Genomic DNA, 27642 nt, shown 5'->3' on the forward strand with positions numbered 1-27642 from the left:
TATATGACATGGTCCTCGCCATCCCCGTTATCAGAAAGTACAAACTGAACACCTTCACTTCTACTGAAGTGGCCTTCAGCAGGCGAGTTCTTCAGAGAGTGCATACAGACCTGAGGACTCAGGACTAGACCATTGCCCAGCCTTAGGAAAAGCTGGTTTTTGTACATCTCATTCTTTGAATTCTTCTCAGCACACTGGAGAAGGTGCATTGGTCTTACCTGATATGCTCCTTTTTGATGTGATGAAAGAGAATCCAACTCCACTCTGGCCACTGTCTGGTCCAGAGTCCAGGAGTGGCTAAATCAGAACAGGAGTTTGTCATGTCAATCACTATGCTTTCATCATAACGTAAACACAGGCAAGAGAGGTGTGGCTACAGAAGTTTGACAGGACTCAGTCTCAGACAGAAAGGCAGAGTTAACCCGTTCTTTGGATTCTCAGTGTATCAGGTAAGACCAACGCCCCTGTTCTTTTGCAGTGTAAAGACTCAGTTTCAATTCTTGAGAAAAAAAAAATTTAAAAACTGACTTGCAGTTTTTAAAGAACAGAACTGTTTTCCATAGTGCTGGGAGAGTCCAGGCAAGGGTTAACTCCTTCTCCAAGCTTGAAGGACTGAGTCTGTCAAAGCTGTTAAGACCTGCCTCCATTGCTAGCTTTTACTCAGTCCCTCACTTGGACTAGACGTGTTTGGCTTTAGCTCTCGCAGCTTTTCAAACATAATGGTTTAATAGGACTTTATTTTTTCTCAAATTCGGTAGCTACCTAAACATCAGGTAGAGCCTCTGCTGAAACTGGCATGACGGGCTCTCGCCCCATTCTGCCCTTGTCACCACGCAGGGTCTTTCTGGCTTAAGTGTGTGGATAGCCACAAGGCTAGCACCTGGCAGCAAGGAACCACGCCTTGTTGCTGGACCAGCTGGAGTGGGCATGAGCCCAGGCAGCCAAGGCCGCAGACTTGTAGTGGCAGCGGCCGGCAGTGCAACCCTCCCCACCTGCATAGAAAAACCTTGAACCATTTAGCAGCGGTGAGTGAGGATGTTTGGCGGACCTCCATTTCAATGTGGAGAAGGTCCAGTTCAAAGGCCCCTTTTTTCCTGGATTTGTGCACAGCAAACAGGCCTACTGTGTGAACTGGGACAGGCTCCTCAGTGAATTAACAATATAGATAAAATTTAAAAAAAAGAGGAATTAAATATGGAAGAGGATAGGCCCAGTGACAGTAAGGCCCAGACTAGCGCTAAAAGGGAGCCATTCTAGGGTGGTCTCAACCTTCCAGTCAGCAGCCAAAGGAACAGCAAAAAAATTAAAGACCAAAACTGTTGTCTCTAGGAAGCCATCCAGAATGGAAGAGAGGCATAGGGCCCTGGAGAAGCTAATGTCTAGGAGCCAGAAGGAGAGACGAAAACTAGTATCTTCCATTTTAGAAGTTCAGGAAATTTCCCTCCAAAATGTCTCTCCTCAGTCTCCAATTTCTCAAGGAGAGAGGCCTAGTTGCCAGAATGGTGCAAGGGAGCAGGCCATTCTGCCTATTTGAGAAGGGAGCAAATCTGCCTCTGGGCCCATAGCAGCAGCAATGGCAGCTGGTGGTACTTGGCAACAATCTATCCCTAGAAAGAGGCCTGTTGCTAAGGTTACATATACTCTTACTGCTGCAGGCCTTCGCACAACGGAAGACATTTCCCCTGCCATCAGACAGCTTATCTCCCAAACCATCCGTCAGGAATTTGGAAAAGGTTTTCAACGCCTGAACAGAAACACTTCCATCTACTCTGATTACCATGAAGATGGCAGATTACCAGAAGTCAGTTTCGACCTACAAGGCCTACAGGTACAACATACAATGGAGCGATTGGAGCACAATGGGTCCTCAGTTTCAGAAGAAGGTGAAGTACAAGATCAGGACCTTTCTGAGGATGAGGGCCTTAAACCAGAGTTACCTGCCTTCACAGGCCTTTTCCGACCCACATAATTCAAATCCCTGTTACTTAAGGCCAAGAATGCTGCCCGCATGGGGTCTTCTTCCAGCACAGAGGCAGTTCAGGAGACCTCTGCTCCATGTGACACACTTTTTGAAAAACCAACTATGCAAATGGACATCATCCCATCACCAAAGTTGTTCCTGGACATCATATGTAAACAGTGCGCTGCTCCAACATCAGGTCCCTCCCTTAGTAACAATGACCAAAAATTTTACAGTGTAAGCACTGATATGGATTCGGCTCTTCAACTGCCTGCTGTAGATGCACCTGTGGTTGCACTGGCCTCCTCCACCACCATACTATCTTAGCCAGAGGAGACTGCTTAAGACTGAAGACAAAAAGACTGAACAGATTCTTCAGTATTTGTATCAGGCGGTTCCTTGGGCAGTGAGAACGTCCATAGCGGCCTCATTCTTCACCAGGGCATATTTAAGGTGGCTACATCAATTTCATGAGAGGATTCCACCTGGGGACATTCGTGTCCATCCGGACATAAACAAATTGGTGGCGAGTGTTGAGTTTTCAGCAGATGTCATTCTGAATGCAGCTCACTTTGCTTCAAAGGCAGTGGCGTCATCTGTAGTGACCCAGCGCATGCTGTGGCTTTGACGTTGGCAGGCGGACCATAAAAGAAAGTAAAAGTTGGCCGTTGTCCCTTTCCAAGGAGACAAACTTTTGGGGGAAGCCTTGGAGAATCAAGAATATTAAGCACAATAAAAAGCATAATTAAATCAGAAGTACCCCAAAATATGTCCTGATGCTCTTACCAAAAGGTTGCTTTTCAGTATATGGTGTCATATTTTCCTAGAATTAGATACAAGTTATTGCAAGATGGTAAGGAAAGAGGGAGTTTGGGGTTACCAGATTTGAAAATGTATTTTGATGCATGCTGTCTAGCCTGATTAAAAGAGCAGGTAAACCTTCAGAACAAGAGGCTACTTTATTTAAAGGGTCATGAATTAAGATTTGGATGGTTCGACAAAGTTAATTTGGTTTCAATAAACACTGTGCTAGACATGCCATACTAAGAGTTTGGAATAAACATAAAACAAGGTTTTCTACTAAGTTGCCTCTTTGGGTGCCTCTCCAGGAAGCTTTTTTTTTTTAAAAAAAAGAAATGGTTGCAAAGCCAGACTGGTGGGCTTATGGTAAAATCCTATCTTTAAACTCTGGTGACCCTACCCTAAACTCAAGGGAAAAGCTTGAATTAGAAGGTTATATTTGCCATCAGTTTACTTAACAACTGAAAGAAAGATTTAAACTAGATAAAAAGAATTATGAGTTTGATTTCGTTAAAAATGAATTGGAAATCTTACTAAGTGGTAATGATGAACATATTATTATAAGATTTATAAAATGTTACTGAAATAATTTAGAAAGTAAACATGTAAAACATTGTATGATTCAATGGGCAAGGGACTTTGTGTATAATGTGATGTTTGAACAATAAATTCACACTAAACTTTAAAAGAAAAAAAATATAAAATGTATCATTGGTATTTAACACCGGACAAGTTATGTAGAATGTATAAAGGTATTTCAAATGAATATTGGAATTGTAAAAATAAACAAGGGAAGTTTTATCACTAATGATGGACATGTGATAAAGCAAAGAAATTTTGGAATAAGATTCATATATAAAGATCAAACCAGAAACTTTTTTGGGGGGGTGGGTGTTAATGGAAAAAGACATGAACTGTCCCAGTTCACCCAGTAGGGCTACATGGAGACTCTTTCTAGATTTTGTTCTTGAGGTGGAAAAAAAAGGAATTTGGGATTAGATTGATTTGTTATCGAAATGGCTAGTTTATATTATTATGGAAAGGTAAAAGTTGAGGTTTGATGTTAATGCTTTATTTTACTGAAACAGAGAGTTGGAAATCAATGCTTTTTTTCTCTTTTCTCCTCTGTCACTTTTCTTTCCTCTTCTCTTCCCCACTGTGTCCTCCTATTTGCTTTTGTATTTTTGTATTTTATTCTATAACCTAATAAAATGTTTAAAGACAAAATATTAACTTCCTGAACACAAAAACAGAAATAGAAACTACTTCAAAATATAAAACTCACAGTCTTTTGTCCAAATAGATGTCTTACAACAGATACACTGATAATTATCAGAGGTGTGTAATTTATCCAACTGACTGACTCCATGGAAAATTACAATATAATCAGTGATCCCTAAATGCTAAATTGGGTATTTCTTCCATAAAACAAAATAAAAACTAGGATATTTACATCTCCATTGTCTTGTCTCTTAAATCAGCTTCTTTTATTTTGTTGAACTGGCCTCATGTCAAAGAAGTGCTTCTTTGCAATCACACACCCCTTTATTACATCTGTGCATGTAGATGGAAATCAAGATGGTTCTGAAGGTCAAGATTTCTAGTTAATTAAAAAAATGTAAGAATAAATAAAAACTGCTAAATATTCTTTGTTAAAAGAAACATTTAAACTCTTGTTTGACATGAAACTTCCATTTGAATAATACTAATGTGTGATGCGGTTGATGCTTTTGTATGCAACATGAACTTAGTTTAATGTTTCCAAATGATCTTTAGTTTTAATTTCTAAATATAATTCTTATCCTGTTTTGCTAGTTCTTGTCTGTGTAATGGGAACAAAATGATTTCAGTCTAAATTTATCCCTTTTTTTCATGGTTACATGTCCTACTTCCTTACGTGACTTTTGGGTTGTTACACAGGATCATAATAGGATCTTGTATCTGAAAAATAAGCAGATCGTTGATCTTGTTGATGCATGAAGCTGATTCATAACAAAATAAAAGAGGCAATGGTAGGAATTTCCTATATTTACTGTTTGCCAAGCATTCTTGACAATAAGGAATTTTTCAAGGCTCTGCAAATTCTAGGTAGCCAACAGAAAACATTCCTACTGCATATACTTGGTAACATGTTTTTAATTATTTTTTATCTCTAAAAATATACATATCTGTAATGTCATATGGCAAGATAAATTTTAAAGGCAATGCTTCTAGATTTGAGCCATAACACATTTTATAATTTGACATTAACATGAGAGTATGTACATAAGATATATGTTGAATACACTTTTAAATCCCAATTTTAATTGTAATTTGAAGAGCATTAGGAGCAGCATTGCTTGAAAAATTCCAGTTCTCTTTTAAAACTTGCACCTGTTAGGAGTCATATTCATTGTCATAACCACTGAATTAATAAAACTCTGAAATTCAGTAATATTTTATAGAACACTGAAGTGGAGAAAATTATTACAGTTTAGTAATAATAAATTATTTTCTTGCCTGGCAAATATTTTGGAAAATCTTTCACCTCATAAATCAATTTCACTGTTTGTTCCCACCAGAACAGGTTTTAAAAATGTAGCTTTATTTGTCTTTTGACATGCATGCTGGGACCATCTTCTAAAAGAAAGCTAAGATTTGAGGGAGGGAGGGGGAAAATTAATTTAAATTTTAAAATAAAGTAAATTTACAATATAGATTAATATTAGAAATGCATCTGGATTACGCACATTTAATAGTTTCTCTTTTTGCTAACTTAACAATATTTAATAGCAACATTTGGAGGTTTTTGTTCACTCTAAGAAGTTAAAGTTAAAGCTAAAGTTCTGTGCTACAGTATAGTCAAAATATATACTTGTTTCAGAAGTATTGATGAAAATTGGCTTGCCCGTCAGCAGATGAAATTATTTGAACATGTTGATCACTTTCCCAATAGTGACTATGATTTTTTTAATTGCTGTACACATGAGGTGAATGTTTTCCATTAATTCCTTTGCAGAAAAATAATGCAATATATTTGAACAAAAACGTTTCATTTTCCATTGTGGTGGAGATAGCATTCAGGATTGAGTGATCAGTCTCCGCTGCTGATTGGACTGAGTCTGTCAAAACTCTTGAGGACACTCCCTCTGTTGCTAGGGACCTCCCAGAAATTGACTCAGTCAGCTAGCTGGATGACGTGTTAATTTCTTCTAGTAAAATCCAAAAACCTTGAATTACCAATCCTGAATACTATTGCAAAAAGGAACCGGTCTACAATTTTGACAGCTGTGAAAGGCAGCGCAGTCGGGGCTTTGGCCCAGGCCGTTGGATTGGCTGGGGGCCAATCTACAGCACACTGAAGTACTGGTTGTGGGAGTTGTGTTGAAACACCATCCATACCACTTCCCTGCACTTTGGCTTGGTGAGGCTCTCAGTGGCTTCAAACGGCCGTTAGGGTTAGGGTTAGGCTGAAATTAATTGCTGTAGCATTAAATGGGGAAGAAGACTGCAGAGAAGACCAGCAGGGCGACAGGCAGGTAGGGAGAGTAGATTTAGATAGGAAACTGACATGAAAGGCTGCAGAGTAATTGGCGGTAACTCCGGAATAACAGCATTGGAGTTAAAAATGGCTGAATCGTAAAATGCTAACTGTGCTATCAGGAGAGTTGAGGAGACGGCTCACGGGCCATCACACACTCTTAAGCCCAGCAGCCCCAGATCAGATGGCTTCCTATTATAGCTCCAAGCCCAAAGGACAAGGCTGCAGGAACCCGAAAGGGCTCCAACGCAGCAGAGAGGGACGAGCACCGCAGGGACAAGGCTCTGGATAAGTTATGGGCTCGAGGGAAAGAAGCATTCCAAATTACTGAAGAAATGGCTCCCAGTATAGTTTCCCGCCCAAATGAGAATTGTTGTTGAGAGGAGAGAGGCAGATGCATGCAGTAACAGAAGTGGCTGCAGGGGGAGCTGAAGAACAGCAGAAATCTACTGAGGCTTCAGAGATAAGAAATTTCTTGTCTGTCTGCCCAGGAACAGAGCAACCAACAGTTACTGATTAGAGAATGGCCCCAGCAGCCACATTTACGCCCATGTCAGCTGGAATTAGACCAGTCAGGGGGCAGGAACCTGAGTTCCAAATTAATATGCAGGCTATGATAAATGAGGCAGAGAGGCAAGGAGTTTGAGCTGTCTTAAACAGACCAGAGGCTCAGCTTCTTCATCCAGACGTAGTAGGGGAGACAGGTCTCATTATGAGGATTATCTTTCCCTGCATACAGAATCAGGTTTATATGCTCCTGCTGAAAGCTCCCACTCTATTGCCTCTGAAAGTGGGCAACTGATGGACAGAAACTACTCTGATGATGAAGGCATCAACAATGCTGACCAAATCTCTATACCAGGCCTGTTCCAACCTGCCATCTTTAGGTCTCTCCTCTTTAAGGCCAAAAAGGCCACAGGGCGAGGCTTGGTTCCTGAACCACCAGAGCCTGCACATCCTTCTGAGGACCCCAATGACCCATTGTTTTCAGAAAAAACAGTCACAGCAGATGTCATCCCTGCGCCAAGGATGTTCATCACAGTCATCCAAAGGCAGTGGTCGTCCCTCGGGTCAGGTCCAAGCCCTTCCTCCCTGGACAAGAAACTAACGTGGGAGGTGATCTCTCCAAAGCCCTAGAAGTGCCCGCTGTCGACGCCCCAGTTGCAAACCTGCAAGCCACCACTGACATCCCTGGGGAGCCTGAGGACTCGCTGAAAGCTGAGGACAAGATGGCTGAGCAAACGTTGCAAAGAACACACCAGTCAGCATCATGGGCAGTGAAGGCTTCCACTGCCGTATTTTTCTTTAACAGAGCCTCTCTCATCTGGCTCCAGGAGCTGCAAGAGAGAATTCCACTGGACGATGTCAGATCTCACCAACATGTGAACAAACTATTGGCAGCAGTGGAGTTTCCAGATGATGCCAGTCTCAGTGCAGCCAGATTTGCATCTAGGTCAATAGGGGGAACTGTGACCTCTTGTCGCCTGTTCTGGCTAAAGCAATGGCAGGCTGATATGAGGCATAAGTGGAGGTTGGCCATTACCCACTTTAAAGGGAATAAGTTATTTGGTGAGGCTCTGGACAAGGTCCTGGTGGACTCCAAGGACAAAAGGAAGGTCTTGTCATCCAGTTCCAGAAAGGGGGAATTCAGATCGACACCCTATGTCAGACGTTCCTACTATAGGTCCCGTGAAACAGGAGAGGGATTCCCAGGCCCCAGAGGCCTTTCGTCCCCAGGCAGGAACAAAACCAGGACAGGAGAGGTAGAAATCACCCTTTTACCAGTAAGTGGCCCTTTTGAGCGGCTGTGGGTTGTCCCTTCCGATGCCCCAGATAAATGGATGTCAACCCTCCCATTGGGGGACATCTGGCCTTGTTTGCCAGACATTGGGAGGTAGTAACCACTGACATATGGGTTCTGGAGACGGTCTACTCGGGCCTGTCTATAGAGTTCCTCTCTACCCCTCTGAGGTTTTTTATTCGTTGCCCTGTCCCTCAGAATGCAGAGAGAAAGACCCTTATGAAAACAGCTATTCAGCACCTGCTGGAAATCCAGGCTATTCAGCCGGTGCCGCAGGGTCAACAGGCAATGGGATTTTATTCCATCTTTGTAATCCCCAACATCTTGGAGTGATGGAGAGCAATTCTAGATTTGAAGAGTCTTCACCGCCGGGTGAAGTACAGGTGGTTCAAGATGCATTCACTCCAGTCCATCCTGGAGGGAATTAAGGAGGGGGACTTCCTTATCTCCATTGATTTAATGAGGCCTACCTCCATGTCCCTATTATCCCTTCCCATCGACAATTCCTCAGGTTCTGCTACAATGGGAGGCATTACCAATACAGGGCATTGCCCTTTGGACTTTCATCAGCCCCCAGGTCATTTACTAAGATTTTGGCAGCCCTGGCACCCACCTTAGGGCTATCCCAGTTAGAGTCCAGTGTTATCTCGATGACATACTGGTCCAGTCATCTTCCCCATCCAGGGCAACTGAGGATTTGGAAATCACCATTCAGGTGCTCCAAGAGCATGGCTTCTGTGTCAATGAGGCCAAAAGCCACTTCACTCTCACCAATACATTGCTACATATGGGAGCGATAATTGATACCCTTTCCTTCAAGGTATTCCTGTTCCAAGAACGTCAGGAAAGTATCAGGGAGTTAATGGAACAGGTAAAGTCGAGTTCTAGGGTTTCTGTAGCTACACTTTTCAAACTCCTGGGGAAAATGATATCTTGTATTAATATTGTGCCCTGGGCTAGACTTCATGCCAGGGCACTCCAATGGTTTCTTCTCCCTTATGAGAAGACAAGTAGGAGTTGTTCCCTTTTGCAGGTCAGATTACTCCATTGGTCCTTAAATCTTTACAATGGTAGTCATCTGAAGCGCTTTCTATGGGACTCTTATTCAAGGAACCTGACAGGTTAGTGCTAACCACCGATGCCAGTCTTTATGGCTGGGGAGCCCATATTCAATTCAGGGTGGTCCAGGGCCAATGGTCCCAGGCAGATTTGGACCATAACATTAATTGGCTAGAGCTTTGGGTAGTCCATCTGGCCCTGAGAAACTTAGAGGAGGATGTCTCAGATAAGGACCTTCTGGTCTTGATGGACAATGTGTCAACCAAGGCATACATTAACTGCCAAGGAGGGATTCATTCATGGCCACTGATGCTAGAGGCAGAACAACTCTGCTTATGGGCAGAGACACACCAGGTATCGCTCAGAGCTGAGCACATTGCAGGCATGGCCAATGTTGAGGCTGGCTGGCTTAGCAGAGCCACCATTGACCATGCAGAGTGGCGTTTGCACCCTGATCTGTTTCAGGAGCTGTTGGAGCACTTCGGAAGGTCAGCAGTGCATCTCTTCGGTTCCCAGGACAGCATGCAACTCCCACGGTTCTATTCTAGGTTTGCGGTTCCGGGGGCGGAGGGAACGAACGCTTTACGCAGCCCTTGGCCATGGGAGTTCCTGTATGCCCTTTCTCCTCTGCCCCTGATCCCGAGGGTCATCCAGAAACTGTTGGCGGAAAGAGCAGTGCTTATCCTTGTAGCCCCTCATTGGCCCAGGCAGCCATGGGTTGCGGATTTAGTAAACCTCTCCATCTCCAGACCTTGGAGGATACCGGAGGACAGTGTCGCTCGGCCAGGGGCCAGTACTGCATCCAGAGCTCCAGTGGCTTCAGCTTGCCGCCTAGAGATTGAGTAGGGATCTCTGATCCAGGACAATTATTCCTCCAGAGTAATAAGAACTATCCAGGCCTCCAGCAGACCCTCCACCAGCCGCATCTACGATGCAACCTGGAAGGCTTTCAGCAAACGGTGTTGTAAATATGACATTGACCCTTCTGGGGCCTCAATTGCCCAGGTGTTGGACTTCCTCCAAGAGAGCCTAGACAAAGGACTTTCACCTAACAGTCTGCAGAGGCAGGTTGCAGCCTTGTCCTCTGTTCGGTCCTTGGGGGGAGTGGAATCTTTGTCTAGACATCCCATAGTCCGCAGGTTTCTGAAGGGTGCTATAAACCTGAAGCCTCCAGTCAATATCCGACATGGGACCTCTCTAAAGTACTGCAGTCGCTGACTGAGGCCCCATTTGAACCACTGAGGTCCATTCCATTGCAGTGTTTGTCTTGTAAGGTGGCCTTTCTAGTAGCGATTATTTCTGCTAGAAGGATTTTGGACTTGGCAGCCTTGTCTGTCAGGAAAGACCTTTGTGTGTTTCACACCAACTGAGTGGTATTAAGACTAGACCATTCAAGCCAAAGGTGAATTCATGGTTCTACAGAGTCCAGGAATTAATCTTACCTGACTTTTGCCCGCATCCTGTGCATGCGTTAGAAAGAAGATGGCATTCTCTGGACGTTCGGAAGGCTTTGAGGATTTACATTAAGAGAACATCGTCGTTCAGGAGGTCTGAATCCCTCTTTATTTCCTTTCAACCTTCTACCATGGGCTGCAAGGTGACTCCAATGGCTGTGGGGAGATGGATAAGACTATGCATATCCAAAGCCTGCCAATCCCAAGGACTTGCAGTAACTTCAAGGATAACAGCGCACTCAACAAGGAGTGCAGCCACATCAACGGCGTGGGACACCCAGGCCTCTTTGGAGGAGGCTTGCAGGGCAGCTACCTGGGCCTCACCTTCTATGTTCATTAGACACTATAAGCTGGACTCTTTTGCTTCTGCTGAGGCAGCTTTTGGACGGAGGGTTCTGCAAAAGGTCCATCCTGTATAAGGGATTCGGACTGCACTAGGCCCACCCATAGGGCAGCTTGCTTTGGTATGTCCCAATCCTGAATGCTATCTCCACTACAATGGAGAAGGGTCATTGGTTTCACCTGATACGACCTTTCTCTTTGTGTGGAGGTAGCATTCAGTCCCACCCATTATTGGTACGATCTGAATCTAATGGCATATGTTCTGATTATAGGAGAACACATCAGTCTGTCACTATTCCTTTGCCAATTTCTTGGAGGACCCTAACAACAGAGGGAGTATCCTCAGAGTTTTGACGGACTCAGTCCAAACAGCAGCGGAGACTGATTACCCAATCCTGAATGCTATCTGCACCCAAATAGAAAGGTCATGTCAGGTGAAACCAACAACCCTTTTAAAGAACACATACATGCACCCACACTTTCAGTGTTTTATTTAAGTTTGCCTTACTTTTGCAAACTCCATTCAATAATATAATTTATGCTGCATCTCTTGAATGTTCCTGGGATTTTGTCAGACTTACCAGGTAGACCAGGCAAGGAATATGACCAGATGAGATTGTGCTACTTTATTGTAAGCTGTGTTAACAGAATCTTACAAATCTGAAAGTTACAGTTCTCCCATTGCCACTTTTACAGTCCAAGAACTTAGGCAGGATGCCCTCTGAGCATCTTATTTTGTCCACTATGAAGCTACAGGCTATATTGTCTCTTACCTGATCATTTCTTTAGCAGCTACTCTTTGCTTTGTCTCCCAGGTCTTTTCTACATACAGATACAGGTTGTGAAATGTATTTTCAGATTTTGTTGCAGGCTTCCTGAACCTGGTATGTTTCTGAATTACTGGGACTGCATGTTTCAGAATTCTAAGGCAACATGACTGATTTCTTGTATACAAAAATTGCTGATGATTATTTTGTTGGACTGCTAAATTATAGTTCAGAATTATGCAGGTGAGCCTTAGGCTTTTTTCCTCTGATGTGACTTTTTTCCATCTTCTTTCCTCTGATGTGACTACGAGGAGAACATTGGAAGTTTTTATATTAGATTAAGTATAGTATGCTGTCTCAGTCTTAACTGTGATTAATATTCATTAAGTCACTTTCAAACCATAGGTTTATTTGCCACTTTGTAAAATAGCATCCATAAACAGAATGCTATTAGTAAGTATTAAGGATGCTATTAAGGATTAATTTTAAACCAAGGATTGCTTATATTAATATTTTGTTCAAACCTTTGAACAATCCTATTCTAAGGGCCTCCAACCTTACGCCTTGCAGTTTTAAAACTCCAACTAGTATGCATGGGCAGTGTTTAGGGACAAAGGAATTTTAAGACGTTTTCAGATACTTAGTTCTGAAAGATTGACTCATTGTTTTTTAAATAATTGAAGAATGCTGTAGTCTTACACTTTACTGTATATATTTTATATTGAATAATGGTTGAGAGTTTTGATTCATTTATAACATTTCTAGCCTACATTAATGTTAAAAACAAGTGGTGTGGTGGCCTCGTGTTGAAGATGTTCGCCTTGAAAGGTTGAGAGTTCAATTCTAGGTAGCAGCAGATTTTCTCCTAGGGCACAAACTTCGTGTTGCAAACTTCACGTAGGCATAAGGAAAGCCATCCAGTCAATAAATGCTCAGCTCCATCCAGTCATCCACTTCTGTCCTGAATTAAGGAACTACAGGGCCGTAAAAAGGGAGTTATTACTGTTAAAAGTAATCCCCAAATGATTATTCCATGTCCCCCAAATTTTGAGCAGTTAATTTCAGAAGCAGAAGAAAAAATTGTCTTTTCGTCCCCTTTCTGTAATGTCGCATGTAGATTTTTTTTTTTTTAACTATGTGAAAATGGTTCGATAAATTGTGTTTTTGGTGGGGCAGAACTAAAATCAATCTACTTTTAATAAGTAAAAGTGCCATATAAGACCCATGGTGATGCAGTGAATAGAATGCATTATTGCAGGCTAAATCTTCTGACTGCCAGGGGTTCGATCCTCACCAGCTCAAGACTCGTACAGTCTCCCATCCTTTCATGGTTATAAAGTGAGGATCCAAATTGTTGGGGGCAATATGCTAACTTTGTAAATCTCTTAGGACGGTAAAGCACTATAAAGTGGTATATAAGTCTTAAGCGCTGTTGTTATATATGTTGTTAATGTCTCATTGTCATAGGGCCGTGATGGCGAACCTATGGCACGCATGGCACAGGTGGCACGCAGAGCCCTCTCTGTGGACACATGTGGCATTGCCCCAACTCAGCTCCACCGTGCATGCACCTGCGCCTCCCACCAACCAGCTGGCCTTCAGGTCTCTGCCACGCATGTGTGGGGGCGGGAACACATGCACAGGTGGGGCACATGCAGGATGTGCGTGCGCATGCATGGAGGGCCATATGCACATGCGTGGGGGGCATGCATGTATGGGGGGGCACCTTGCATTTTGGGTATGTGTGCACTTTGAGCACTCAGGGCCCAAAAGGTTTTCCATCACTGTCATAGGGTCTTACTCACTGAATGTATGAGAAGCTTTAAATTGTATTTTTACTTCATTTCTGTGTTTATTCCATAATATTTAAACTGTCTGAAAGCTTTATGCTTGTAGTATTTAATATATCTTAGTTACTGAAAGTTAATGTGTAACATCTGAAATGACAAAAAAAAAATTGGTTTTTAGTTAAAATCTTAGTGGAATTGGGAATATAACTTTTAAGTGAATTGTGATAATTCATTAAAATAACAAGTTAAAACTAAAATTATATGGATTGCTGATGTTTAGATTGCTTTTAGTTTATATTAGTATAAAAATCCTTGTATATAATATGTGTGAAATTATGGAGAAAAATTCTAGCAATATGCTGACTCTGTAGTCCTTAGGTTATCACAGCAATCGGGGACAGGCTTAATTGTCACTAAGTGAGGCAGTCATAAAGCATGACTTCACATGATTGCATTACTTAGCGACAACAATCCCAGCAATACTGGTTACCATTTTTAAATCCAATATTCAAGGATGTGGGTGGGTGGGAAGTGGAGTATTGCAGTGCAGCAAATGTAGAAAATTTTGAGGTGTGGAACATATGAGAAAGGCTTAGAAGTGGATGACACAACACTAGTGCAGGAAAGCCAGAAGGACTTATCAGAGTGACTTGCAACCTTCCCTGCCAGCTTCTCTGTTGATTTTGCTTCTGAGAAGTCATAGGGAGATCTCAAATGACAATCATGTGATCGTGAGATGCTGCAACTGTCGGGTGAGCTGGTTGTCAGTGTTGGAAATGACTCCAGATAACAAGGCATTGGTGGTGCTGCAGGGACAGGGTTTCGGTTATAAGGAGGGGGTAAATACCTCCTACTTCCCGTGTCTTCCTCCTCCTGATTTACCATAAATAATTTGGCTCTTCTTGGGGCCATTTGTCTGGGTTCCAAATCAGTATAATCTATTTCATTTTCTAGTGTCTTACACTCTTTATCCTTTACATATTCATACAAATTATTACAAACAAAATAATCATTTGTTCCTAATAGAGGCCAACTTAAATTTTCATCCTCCCACCAAACAAAACAACACAAATTTACCATATCTTCTTTATTTATACCCAATTTAGTAATTAATTTTCTATAGGGTGGTTTCCCCATCCTTCAAGCAATTGCCCTAGGGGACTTGAAGGATCAATTTTTAATTTTGGATTTTTCTGAATCATCTTCACACATTTCCCTTGGGACCCATACTCATGGTTGGTTACCAGACTGGAGCAATCCTTACCAACTTGTTCCAGTGAGACCTTCGTACACACACAAGTTGGCATCTGGCCAGAGCAAAAGACACCCTTACTGCCACTAAAGGTCTGTTTCTGCCCTGAAGAGCCTGAATTTCCCAGCAAGTGCTAGCTTTTTAAAATTCCAAACTCTTCTCTTTCGACCTGAATCTCCCAGCAAATGCTAACTTTTTAAAGATCAAGACCTATAGAGAGACCTTTATTCGATCTTCAATACAACCCAAGGACTGCTAGGGTCTTCTCATCCATACACCTCTCACACAAGTCTCAGGTTCTCACAGTCCTACCCACCCCCAAATTGCCTAGTGAGTGTGTTCTTACTTGACCAGAACTACTTAACCCTAGGTCTGCGCGCAGAGTTGCCCAGTGGTTTCTGGCAATCCCATAAACCTGGTCCCCTTTCTGTTTTCAACCAACCTCTATTTTAAACATGGATCTGTGTCTCGTTCCATGCTCCTGAACAGCAGAGCTGACTGTGGACCATTGAAATCAGCGGGGCATGCCTTCCTCAGCCGACTCTGCCATCCAGGGTATCAGAAGAGAGCAGTTGCCCGCATTCTCCACCAATAGTTGGAAATGACTCCAGATAACAAGAACTTGGATTGGTGAAAACAGAGATTTTATTTGTAAGCTTAAATTAAAGCATGCAAAAGGAAAAAGCTGTTTGCAAAGAGCAGTAGGATCTTACCTGACCTCAACATGAAGTTTTAGCCAAGAACCACACCTGGTGATTTCAGAACATTACATTTTATAGTTTTTCTATCCTGATGCCCCCCACGCCCCTCCTACATTGACCCAGTGACTGAAAACAGCTAATCTGAAATGCCTTATGGATACCACATCATCTCCTTCAACACCTCCCAATGACCACCCATCACATATTTTGCCAACATGGATTTTTCTTATCTTACTTGGCATTAAGGAATGTCCATTCAGCAGGGCCTCTTTCTAACAGTCTGAGAACAAAGAAATATCTATTTTCTAACACCACACTGTTACATTCAGCACATCTCTCCAGTCATCTTAGAACAACATAATGATTATATGCATCTTTAACATATTTACCTATGCAAAGTAAAAGTCTCTGGTTATAACTTAAGCAGATGCTTTGAAAAACAAATCTAGCTTCAACTGATCAAGAAAGTTATGGTAATGTTTATCTTTTATTATCTTCTATTGTCCTCCTAATTGATCACTTTGATCTTTTGTTACGAACCAATTCCTGGAGGTTGATCGTAGGAACATGTTTAACAATGAGTAAATGCATTAGAAAATACATTTTCAGCAGGATTACATCAAGATAGCAAATGTCTATAGAACAACTGTCTTCTTAACTATTCTCTTCATCTACATTTTATTTATTCTTATTTCTAATACCATGTAGCAAAATTGCAAGTTGTGGTGCTGCAACAGCCAGAATTTTGTGGCCTGATTGTTAGTAATACTAAATTCCATAATTCTTATAAAAGAATTTTCTTATAAAAAAGAAAAAAAGCTTTTCACAATTACTTTAGTATGTCTGCTGCCTATGTTATTAGTTGAAGTATGATCAAGATGAGTTTGAAACATAACATCCAAGCAAGATTTTTGTCTAAAAGAATGTATTCCCATTTAAAAATAATAATTTTGAGAGTCAGACTATGGTATGAAAACATGCATAATAGGCATTAAAACTGGATGGAATAATAATACATTAGAAGAAGGAAACTAGGGATTGAGGTCCATTTAAAAATATTTTTAAATTAAAAATATTTTGTAAATATTATTGAATGTCACATGATGTCACTCTGAATTTTATTGTACATGTAAGTAATGCTTTGCCAAACTTTCCCTGGTTTAGTATGTTTTAATAACTTTGAGGAATAGCTTGTGTTTCCCCATAGGGAGACCATGAATTTTCAAATTAATAATATGGAGAAGAATCTTGCATAATTCAGTGTGATATACAGATGTATGAAAGTCTTCTTCCTGAGACCTTGGACAGCTGCTTTTATTCATAGTAATAACTAATACTGGCATGACTTGTTAACGGCAGGATCATAGCCTGTTAAAGGATTCTCTTGATGTCATCTGACTAATTATTCTTTATGTTAAAGGGTTTGCTGCTGGCCTCTTCCCCCCACCCTACAGGATGGTATGAAATTTGAAAGAAGACGATGCATACAGGTAACTTTAAATTTCAAAAATCTGTAAAAATGTTTTGGGATTATTTACAGTATACTTTGCTTTTTAATTAATTTTAGCTCATAAATAGCTAATTTTCTGTGATAATTGTTATCCTTTGAATAGTTTTATGTACTTACGAAATCAGTTGGAAGCAGACATTGAATTCAGTATATTGCTCAATATAGAAATTTAAGTTAAAACATTTTTATCAGTGTTTGTGCAGATATCCAGGAAAGGAGAATTCATTACCTTTCTTGGTAATTTAGTTCTATTGTCAAATTGTTATTACTATGAGCATTTATTTAAAAAATCCATTCATCTCCAATCTGGCTACTTGTAATTTAAAACCATTATTCTCTGTCATACCCTCTAGGAGGTAAAACAAGTATTGATCTTTTCCTATGTGAGGTCAAACGCATATCTAATTTCTTCAGTTTCTCCATGTAAGATTTAAATTTCAGTTCCTTGATCGTACTTGTTGCCAGGCTTTAAAGTTTGTCTGGTTTGTTTGAACCTTTTAAAAATCTAATGATCAGAATATAACATATTTAGTGGAACTTCTTGTTTTTAACATGAAGTTGATGTGCCACATATTAGTTATCACGGAACATAGCAATGTCACATCCATGACACTTTCAAAGATATCTGGTTATGTGAGACTCCAAAATTAAATAGAAGATAATTATTAAAAATAGTGATTGAAATCATACAAGAAGAGATTTCATGAAAGTTTTTTGAAATATGAGCTATTTAAAAAAATAATGGTCTGAATTTATTCATGTCCCAGATCAAAGGTATAGAGATAAACTATTCCATTCTGGACTGTAAGCATAATATACCAGTTCTGAAAGCCCCAACTCTCTACAAATGCAGATTTAGTTCATGGGATGTGGTCTATTATCTTTTAATAGTTACATAAGCATTTAATAAGTAATATTCCATTTGTTGGCTGCAGGCTGCAGTAATTCTTTCTCTTTACTTAACAACACTAGTATATATTCTATTGTATATGTTTGTAGATTAACTAAAAGCTTTTTAAAAATACTTATCTCCAAGATATTTAAAGTAACTAAAGTGGTATGTCATTGATAAAAATATATTAAAATGGCAACTCTGACATTTTGAAAATAAGAAACATGTATTTAGTAATAAATCTGCTTGTGAATTATATACTGTTTTTAGCTATGGCTATATAAAAGTTCTGACAAATAGTGCTTGCTTTTATTCTTGCTCTGTTAATAAATATCCCCCCCCCCCCATCACACCAAAGCATTACAAAGTAGTTAACAATTCTGCAGCCTGGCATATTTTCTATTAAAATTAATTTTAAATATCTCAATAAAGATTGAAAATCATGACTGTGATAAACTAGAGATCTTGGTTAGTGTAATGCATGACTTTAATTTAAGAAAGGAATCATAAGAGTTACATGTTAAATTACATGTATGTTAGTTGTAATTCAGCTTCATTTTTTAAATTTGCTATTAACTTTTGCAACATGATTAATATTTAAAATACGTTCTGCAGTATCATGTTTTTATGGTCAAAATTCCTTAATGTAAAACAGTGGAAAATGAGAAAAATGAAATGCACTATATTTGTAGTATTTTTGTTTTTCATTTTGTTCTTTTTCCACAAATAACTAGAAAAAATAAAGGATAGAAAGAGATGCTAATGTTGCTAATACAACCTCAACATTAGATCATAATACATGTGGCATCTTCTAATTTCATAATTTCACTGTGCCTCATATTTCTCCCTTATATGAGAGAGCTGTAGGGAAACAAGAAGTGCTGTCTGCATTCCCTGACTGGGAACCATGTCTGCAGGTCCTGGTTGAGGCTCTTCATTAGGACCTCACTTCTTCAGGAGGAATAGAATATGGATAAAGTATGCAGGAGCAGTCTAATGTGATACCTTTTTGTGGGATGTAACAGACAACTCCTGTTTCACCTGTGAATTCTCTCTATGTGGAATGAAAATGACAAATATGTCCCACTATTTTCCTTGGAAGAGAAAAGATGGGCATAGGCAAAGGATTGGTAAAATAAGCTAAGATGGGAATATGGATATGGGTAGGTAAATAATTGGGAGGGATATCATTCAGAACATTGCAAACTAGATGGTTTGGCCTTATAGGCTGGGGGTTTTCCATTGTTGGTTGGTTATTCTTCTGGGTTATTCAATTTATTCTGTGTTATAAAAATTATTCATATAATTTTTGTACCAATATTCATTCTGTGAAGATTCTGTAAAATTAAACTTCTGGCTTCAAATACATGCTAATTGATAGTATAAAATAGTATTGGGTGAAGTGGGGCTTTCAATCATACATGTATGAACAAGATTATTGTAAGCTATCCTTGGAGAAAGGTTTAAGATTTTATTTATTTGCTGCTCATCTCACAGTTCAGATGATTCTTGAGTGGAGATAATAAGCCATTAAATGTGTAAAAGAAAAGTAGACTTACTTTGAATTGCTATATTTTTTTTTAAATTAAACCAATGTCAAAAAATAAAACAGAAGAATTAAAACAATGCAAAAGGAAATGAGGAAGATATATGTCTAATTATGCATACATTTATATATGATGTTAAGGATTTAAATGTATTCTGCATAGCTCTTTCTTCTTGGGTCAATTTTTTGATCAAAACAGTTTCCTCTACTTTAAAATTCTTTGATCCAGTCTTCAGTTTTCTAATAGTTGAAATAACAAACTGGGCATCTGATAATAATTGAATCAATTGCTTATGTTTTATCAGTGTTATGATTTAGAAACATGGATGATACACAAAAAAACAATACAGTGCCTAAAATGTTGTAAGTGATTTATAGAGTAACTTCAAAAATTCTTAACCAAAATAGAAGTAATAACTTGGGTATTGCCATCAACTCAATCAACACTAACTAGTAAATGTATTAGTAATATATAGTGTATTTTTGCCTGAATGTAGCATCACCTGGGGATTATCTTTATTGGCGAGTTTTTGATAGTGAGATAAATTAAATGACATTCTGTGCTACAGAATGGTTCCATGAGAATTCATCAAGTTCATATTCATAATTCTCCATTGAGTCGACGGGAGAATCAAGGTTGGATAGTGTCTAGCCTTGTTTCTCTACAGGCCAAGTTGAATTCTCAGAACATGCCCCCTGGTAACGATCCCCAGTTCTTCACTTGGTCTCAGCTCATTGAGACAACCCAAAAAGGGTTATGAATTATTTAGTTTTTGGAAGAATCATTCTACTCCCTGGATTTTCCTAGAGAGTTAAACTGTCGAGGGAGGTTTGACAGCTGTCCAACTTTATCGGCTCAGCCGCTTTGGTTTTTTTCCCCACACCTTTTATTTTTACAGTTATTTTATTTTTTTCCTTTTAAATTGTTTACTAGTGCTAGTGGTTTTAAGGGAATTGAGGACCTAGAGCGCCCCTGAGAGTCCCTGTGGTCTGGGCTGGGGTTGGAGTCTTTGTCTGGTACTTCAGTCTGACTCTGAGGTTTGTTTGACAGCCACGGCAGCCGTGAAACGCTTAGGACTGCCATTTTGACAGTGGCTATCCTTTTTGGCAAGTCCTGTTGTCATCCAGGCTTGCCTTTTTGGGGGAGTTTGATCTGGATTTCATATCCAGATCAGTTTAACAGTTCCCCAGAGCACCGCGGCAGCTACGAGTCACTTAAGTCTGCCTATTAAACTGCGGTGCAGCCAGTTCTAAGGTTGCAAGTTCCTGATCCATCAGGGCTTGCTGCAGTGACAAGTCTGTTTTACTTTCTGGGGCTTTTGTACTGCCTTGCTTAGAGGAGCTGCACTGAGCTAATTGCCAGCTTCTTTGGCCGCATTTGCCGCCTGGAGCTGTTGAAAGCTGCTTCTGCCATCGCAGCTAGCCTAAGGCTCTATTTTTTCCTTTTATTCAGAGAGCATTTTATTTTTATTTCTTTTCTTTCTCTGACAGTTGATTTTGGCATGCACAAAATGGCTGCCAGGGAATCTAATCAGCACTCAGCAGCCTACAGATAGAGCTGTCAAAGGCTCAGCCAAGCCCAGGTCAGCTGGTCTGGAGGTTGCAGCCAGACTTAGGGCCTGAGACCTGGCTCCAAGAAGACCTTCCAGGTCAGAGGAGAAGCAGGCCACATGAAGGCAGAGAGCCTTGGATAAAGAATTTAACAAGGTTCTGAAGAGCTCCAAGATGGCTGACAGCAGCCCTAATTTGTGCTAAATCCCTCAGGAAGCACTACAACAGGAGCAGTTTGCTGATAATAGCCAGCATCTAAGGGCCTGGTCACCAAGTGGTTCTAATGAACAAAATTTACAGGAAGACCCGCATATTACTTCAGAAGCTGGGGTTTAAATTTCTGACCATTCAGAGAGGCTTGTGGCAGCTGGACTGTGAAGGAAATCTTCTAGTAGGGTTAAGAACTGAACCAGAGGCAACTTTCACTCACACTGCAGCAGGGCTAAGCCCAGAGGAGCCTCAGAGTCAGGAGATGCATGCCTTTATGAGAGCCTGGATTTCACAAGTCATCAGAATTAAACCACCAGTGTTAGTATTCAACATGAGATGACTTGAGGACCATACCTCAAGGGCATTGGCAACTCTCGAGGGAGCTGATGGTCTACCAAAGATCTTATTCGCCAGTACCTTCTGTGTGGAGGCAGTCTTCTGTGTCGGAGATAGAACTTATAGGGGAAAGGGACTTTTCGGAAAATGAGGTGGATTCATCGGGCACCCCCACTTTCAAGCCAGCCTGTTTAAGCCTCTGCTTATTAAAGTAAAGAACACGACCCACCTGAAGAAGGACAGAGTCACCCGGGACCCCCCTCCAGAGGGAGAAGACCAAGAGGATTATATTTTTACAGAAAAGACATTGGAGGTGGATGCTGTTCTGGTGCCCCAGATGTTCATGGACATAATCAAACAGCAGTAGGTTTCACTACGGGTATATACCTGTCCCAGTGGATCGGAAACAACACTAATGTGGATCAAGAGCTGTTGGATGTTATTGACGTGCTGAAGGTGGATGCCCAGTAGCTGCAATGACATCCTCATCTGTCATACTACCCGACGCTGAGGGCGTACTGAAGGTGGAGGATGAGAAGGAGGAGATGGCCTGGGCCATTAGGGCCTCCACGATGGCATCTTTTTTTACCTGGGCCTCACTACATTAGCTTAAGCAATTGCAGGGAAGGATTCCCCCTGAAGACATTAGAGTCTATCAGGATCTTAATAAGATCAAAATGGCAGTAGAATTGACTGCAGATGCCACGCTTACTGCAGCCAAATTCTCTTCTCAGGCCATTGCCTCTTCGTGAGGGCTCGTAGGCTTCTTTGGCTATGCAATTGGCAAATGGACTCTAAAAATAAATGGAAGCTATCTTCAGTCCCCTTTAAAGAGGAGAGGCTCTTTGGGGAGTCTCTGGAACCATTTTTAACGGAGACCAGAGACAAGCACAAGATATTCCCTTCCCAGGGAATATCCTGAAACTTCCGTCTTTGCATACAGGGGTTGGCTTCCTAAAGCCTCTCAGGAGGCAGGAGAGACTTGCAACCTCCGGCCAGCTGATCAGTGGCCAGCTGATAGGGCAGAAACGTCTGAAAACAGCTACCATTTCCTCAAGAAATTGTTGGAGAGTTGAAAATGGCCGATGCTTCCAGGAAGCATGGAGAGAAGGCCGAAATGCTGCGGCGTTCCGTCAAGGTAGAATGGATGAAGAGAGGTGGGAGTGCTGCAGCATCTCAATGGTCTTTTGTAAGGCACTGCTGCTGATGTAACTTTGAAACAGGGTCGTATGTAGTTTTGGGGTGTTGGTCATGACTTTGAACAGTCATAAAAAGGTTCATTGTTTCTCTAGGACTACATAGTTTTATTTAATTTGGTAAATAAAGTCATTACTGCCAGTAAATCTTTCATACTGAGTGAAAGTCTAAAGCGGGGTGTCAAATTCAATTTCATTGAGGGCTGCTTCAGGATTGCGGGGCTGCCCTGGAAACGTGAAGGACCGGTGCTTCTGCCAGCAAAAATGGAGCTCAGAAAGGCCTCATGTGGCCCTCCTGAACTCTTATTTTTGCTGGCAAAGGGTTGCAGGAGGCCATTGCAGCCAAAAATGGAGCTCAGGAGGGCCATGCACAGTCCTTCTGAGCTCCATTTTTGAGGCACCATGGGCCAGTCCTTTGTGTTTCCAGGGCAGCCTCACGGACCAGATCTAAGCACCCTATGGGCTGGATCCAGCTCTCAGGCATTGAGTTTGACACCCCGGTCTAGAGCAGGAGTGTCAAACTCGATTTCGCTGAGGGCCGCATCAGGGTTGTGTTTGACCTTGGGGGGGACAGGGTGGGTGTGGCCAGGGTGGGCATGGCCAGCTCGATATCACTTGTGTTGCGGGTGCCTGTGGTGGCCTGAGCGCTCTGCCAGCAAAAACAGACTCCTGAGCTCCATTTTTGGCTGCCTCCTGCAACTCTCTGCTAGGGAAAACGGGCTCCTGAGCTGTTTTGGGCTGCAATGACCTCCTGCAGCCTTCTGCCAGTGAAAACGTGGCCCTCCCAAGCTCACTTTTCACTGGCAGAGGCACTGTGGCTGGTCCTTCACTGTTTCCAGGGTGGTCCCGTGGGCCAGCGGGTCAAATCCGCTCCCCGCGCCTTGAGTTTAGCACTCCTGGTTTAGAGAAACAGAGTTCCAAGGCTGTAATGGGATCTCCAGATGCAACTGTCTTACCAAGGATTAGTTTTGCTCCACGACAGACCCGACAAGAGGAAATATAATCTTTACAATTGGGGCATAGGTATGAAGCCACCAAATCTCTCTGAAAAGTCTATATTGGATTTTAAATAGCAGTCCCCACCCGCCGTGCTTATATGCCTTGTTGTGGTACAGCTGCAGTACTTCTCCCTTAGCGGAAGAGGAATATATTGTTCAACAGATGCCCTTCTCTGTGGATATGACTATTTCCCACTTTTAAGACCGTTCCAGCATCTGGGTTGGTTAAATTAGTCAGTCAGATGGTCAAAATTTGAATCCATGCATTTATGATGGCTGCAATGTCCTAAGGTTATGTGATCATTTTTTGCAATCTTCTAAAAAGCAAAGTCAGTCAGGAAGCGAGATTCACATAACAACTTTGTTATTAGCGATAGCACTTAAAGGCACTTATATATCTCTGCATTAGTGCTTTATAACCCTCTCTAAGCAGTTTACAGAGTCATCATATTGCCCCCAACAATTTGGATCCTTATTTTACTGACCATAGAAGGCTGAGTCAACCTTGAGCCTTGTCAAAGGCAACTGTCAGTCAGCAGAAGTAGCCTGCAGTACTGCATTCTAAGCACTGTCCCACTGCAGTTTTTACTAACTTAAGACTAACTTACTAAGTTAACAACTGCAGTGATTCACTTAACTGTGGCAATAAAAGTTGTAAAATGAGGTCAAACTCACTTAGCAACAGAAATTTTGGGCTCAATTGTGGTTATAAGTTTAGGACTACCTCTATACTTTTAAAAACCTATTAGGTAAAAACTAGATAATAATGAAAACCCCATATTAAACGAACCTAGGAAAAAAAGACAGCTCTATAGAAAATTGGGAAGTAACTCCCCCATCTAAACTTCTAAAGATATCTTAAGTTATTTAAATGGCACCCTTGTAGGCATTGGTCTTAAAGTACACATCACTCTTGATCTAAAATTTATCATCACTATATTATTTTTTCTCCACAAACTTGAGGGTATTATCCATTTCTTAACCTCCTTTTTCACCTAGGTAATACATTTTGAAATAATCTTAACCACTAAACTAATTATTTTCCTGTTTAATAGCTTGTGGATGATATACAAAGCCCAGTTCTTTGATTATAATACTTGAAATCTTCTTGTACAATATGAATTATTGCAGGAAAATACATTTTTATCAGTGTAATTTTTATAGGGCATATAGTGGGTAATTTCTCTGATTTGAAGGTTTGCTCTTTTTTGGTTATACTGCTTGGTTAAGAGCTAATTTTCTAATGTTTATTCCGTCTCACTGCTTTTTTATGTGTCACATCTGTTTATGGCATATTTATATTGAGATTATCACAATGATGTGGGCATTAAATTTGCTGCAACAATTTTTGCAAACATTTTTCCTTGATACTGTCAAGAAACTTGAATTGCACACTAATCACAATCACATTGGTGATTTTCAGAGTTTTAATTTAATTATCCGTCTTACATATAAACTCACAGCTTTTTAGATATTCCATTACTATAATAAAAGTTTTCAATATCTTTTTAAAAAATAAAAAGATTAGGTTTTGCTATTGAGTTGCCATGTCAAAATATTTACAAATAATATAATGAAACTAATTTCTAATTTAACTTTGTTGCATATAATATGTGAATTACATTGAGCATAATTACAGAATTACTGATGGAATGACTTCTGGTTGATGTTCCAGCATACATAATCTCATATCACTAGTTGCGCTAGTAGCTTCTTCAGAGAGACTCCCACATTGAACTGAGCAAAAAATATTATGTCTTTATGTCCATACAGTTTATGTTCAGCCTAGTGGAGTGCCCAGAATGTTCACTGTCACACAGTTGATTGCTTTCTTCTGTAATTAAATTATTTTGATATTACAATGGAAAGTGTTTTTGAGAAACAACTTGAAAGAATAGAAATATATCATCACATGAGTACTATGAATGTGTCTGTAGGAATAGTGAATATTGAAGCAACAATAGAATATTAAAACAATAGAAGAAAATAATAACAACGGCTTATTAGAGCAGGAGGCTATTAGATAGCTTCCAATACAGGAAAGACAAAGTTTTGGAAGAACCAAATGTAGAAACATAATAGAAATAAAAGGAGATTTGTAAAAGGACAATCTCTCTTAGATATTGGATCACATGGACAGATATTAAAAGGATTTGATGAGAGACATTATACAATTAACGATATAGAAGTAATCTAAATGGGTTTATATTTAACCACCAGAAGTTATTGCAATGACAATGAATGTGATGATCTGGGACATGACACAAAAATAACGTCACCAAAGTAGAATAAATTCCCTTTAATGCCTCCAACTTGGCCCCAGTGTCCAATTATCCTCAGCTGGATAACAAAATCTTGAAAAAAACAGTCTATGAAGGGCAGAAATGCAGTCTGAACCGAAAGTAAAGATAATTAGAACTAAAAAAAAACCAACACAAACCACACTGAAGTAATTAACATGGCAGGCCAGGATGATAAATTGCTGACTTTCAAAGGATAATACAGCACCCACAGTTGGGAGGATGCCAAAACCCAGATAAGGCTCGACCAAGATAATTCACGCTTTGCTTCCAGCAAAGACCCGTGTTCAAATGCCCCATTTATAGCCTGTTCTCCAAGTTGCAATTAATGAAAGGATCAGGGCCTTCTTCTCTCTCGTAAGCCACGTTGCTTCCTTCTCCGTTCCTCCCTGCGTGCCCTAGGATGAAGAGATGGCCCTGGGTCTTCCTCTGAATGCCCAGCCGGACTCTGCCCTTCCTCCATTTCTTCCACAGCCACCGGAGCCACATTCCCACTCCCTGTCAGCTGCTCAATCTCCCCCTCAGAATCAGACTCTCAACAAGGGCATGACAATGAATGCCAAAAGATAGCGAATATAAGATGAGAACTTCTGTAAGTACAATTTTAGATATTGTTTGATTGAAATAATTTCAAAAATGTTTTTATTTTAAAAATGAATATGTAATGATTATATTTTGAATTTATATACTCAGGCGAACACATAGTAACTTTGATCCATAAGAGTTGTATGAGTAAATGCAATTGGGCAATCTTCATTCTGGGCTGTTTCAGTATAATTATAAACCTATCACAGTCATTTTTAATTACATTTCTAATCAGAGTAATGTAGCATATGCTTTGTATCCACAAGTTACCAGTTTTAGTTATTTGGAAGGGATTGCAGCAGAAAGAATTACAGTTTCCACCCCCCCAAAATAAGACTGTCTTTTGACCCCTGAAAAAAACGTCTACGGCTTCTTTTCGGCGAGGTCTTTTTTTTTTTTTTTGAAGAGCAGGATGTGGCAAATGCAATCACTCCATGGCCACTCAACCTCTCAATTGAGCCAGTGAGGGTTGGGAGTGTTGTCTCTCTGGGTGCCTGGAGATACTTCCGGCACACTCTTGCCAGCCCTAGCCCTGTCCACGGCACCAGGCAGCCTTGCAGCCAAGGCTTCTCTTCCGCAGCTTTCCGTATGGCTATGGAGCAGCTGGTGACCATGGTTTGCGCTCCGCCAGGCCTGGAGTTCAGGTGTTGCTTAGGCTGCTACTACTTTGAAGCAGAAAGCCATGCAGCCTTTCAGAATTGGCTTCCCCCCACCTCTACCTGGCTGCTGCTGCTTGAGAAAAAGATGAAAAGGCAGGAAGGATTGTGGGAAGCATGTGCTTATGGTAGAAGCAAAACATAGCCTTCCCTTTCAAGCAATCAAATGTCTGTGTGTGTGTGTGAGAGAGAGAGAGAGAGAGAGAGAGAAGAGAGAGAATGAGAGAGAGAGAATGAGAGAGTGAGAGAAAGTGAAATGACAGGGGAGTAACAAGAATAGTAGGCAACGCGGTTTGAAAGGTTTCCTCTCTGCCATTTCTCCCTCTCCCTCCCCCTCTTCCCCCTCTCTCGCATGCACACACACACAAATGGTGCCTGGCCTCTGCCCGGCCAACATGAAAAATTAGCTTCTTTG

The 27642-nt window shown here is 40.9% G+C and overlaps 1 protein-coding gene across 13 annotated transcripts in view; it reads left to right on the top strand.

Annotated features, from left to right (window-relative positions):
* The window catches only part of DYRK1A (dual specificity tyrosine phosphorylation regulated kinase 1A), a 154791-nt gene that overhangs the window by 42769 nt on the left and 84380 nt on the right, over positions 1-27642 (top strand). For 9 of the 13 annotated variants that reach the window (XM_087937623.1, XM_087937624.1, XM_087937617.1 and 6 more), the window contains exons 2-3: positions 16868-16937; positions 26389-26578. Coding sequence is in view for 1 of the 13 variants with exons in the window: in XM_087937621.1 (XP_087793747.1) it covers positions 16928-16937 (10 nt within the window). In the remaining 12 variants the exon portion in view is untranslated. The remainder of the gene's footprint in view (positions 1-16867; positions 16938-26388; positions 26579-27642) is intronic. The other 4 variants (XM_087937620.1, XM_087937628.1, XM_087937627.1 and 1 more) reach the window with 2 other exon arrangements.

The sequence above is a fragment of the Pseudonaja textilis genome, chromosome 7 (genome assembly GCF_049901715.1).
Source record: "Pseudonaja textilis isolate UNSWEBS1 chromosome 7, rPseTex1.2, whole genome shotgun sequence".
Lineage (NCBI taxonomy): Eukaryota > Metazoa > Chordata > Lepidosauria > Squamata > Elapidae > Pseudonaja > Pseudonaja textilis.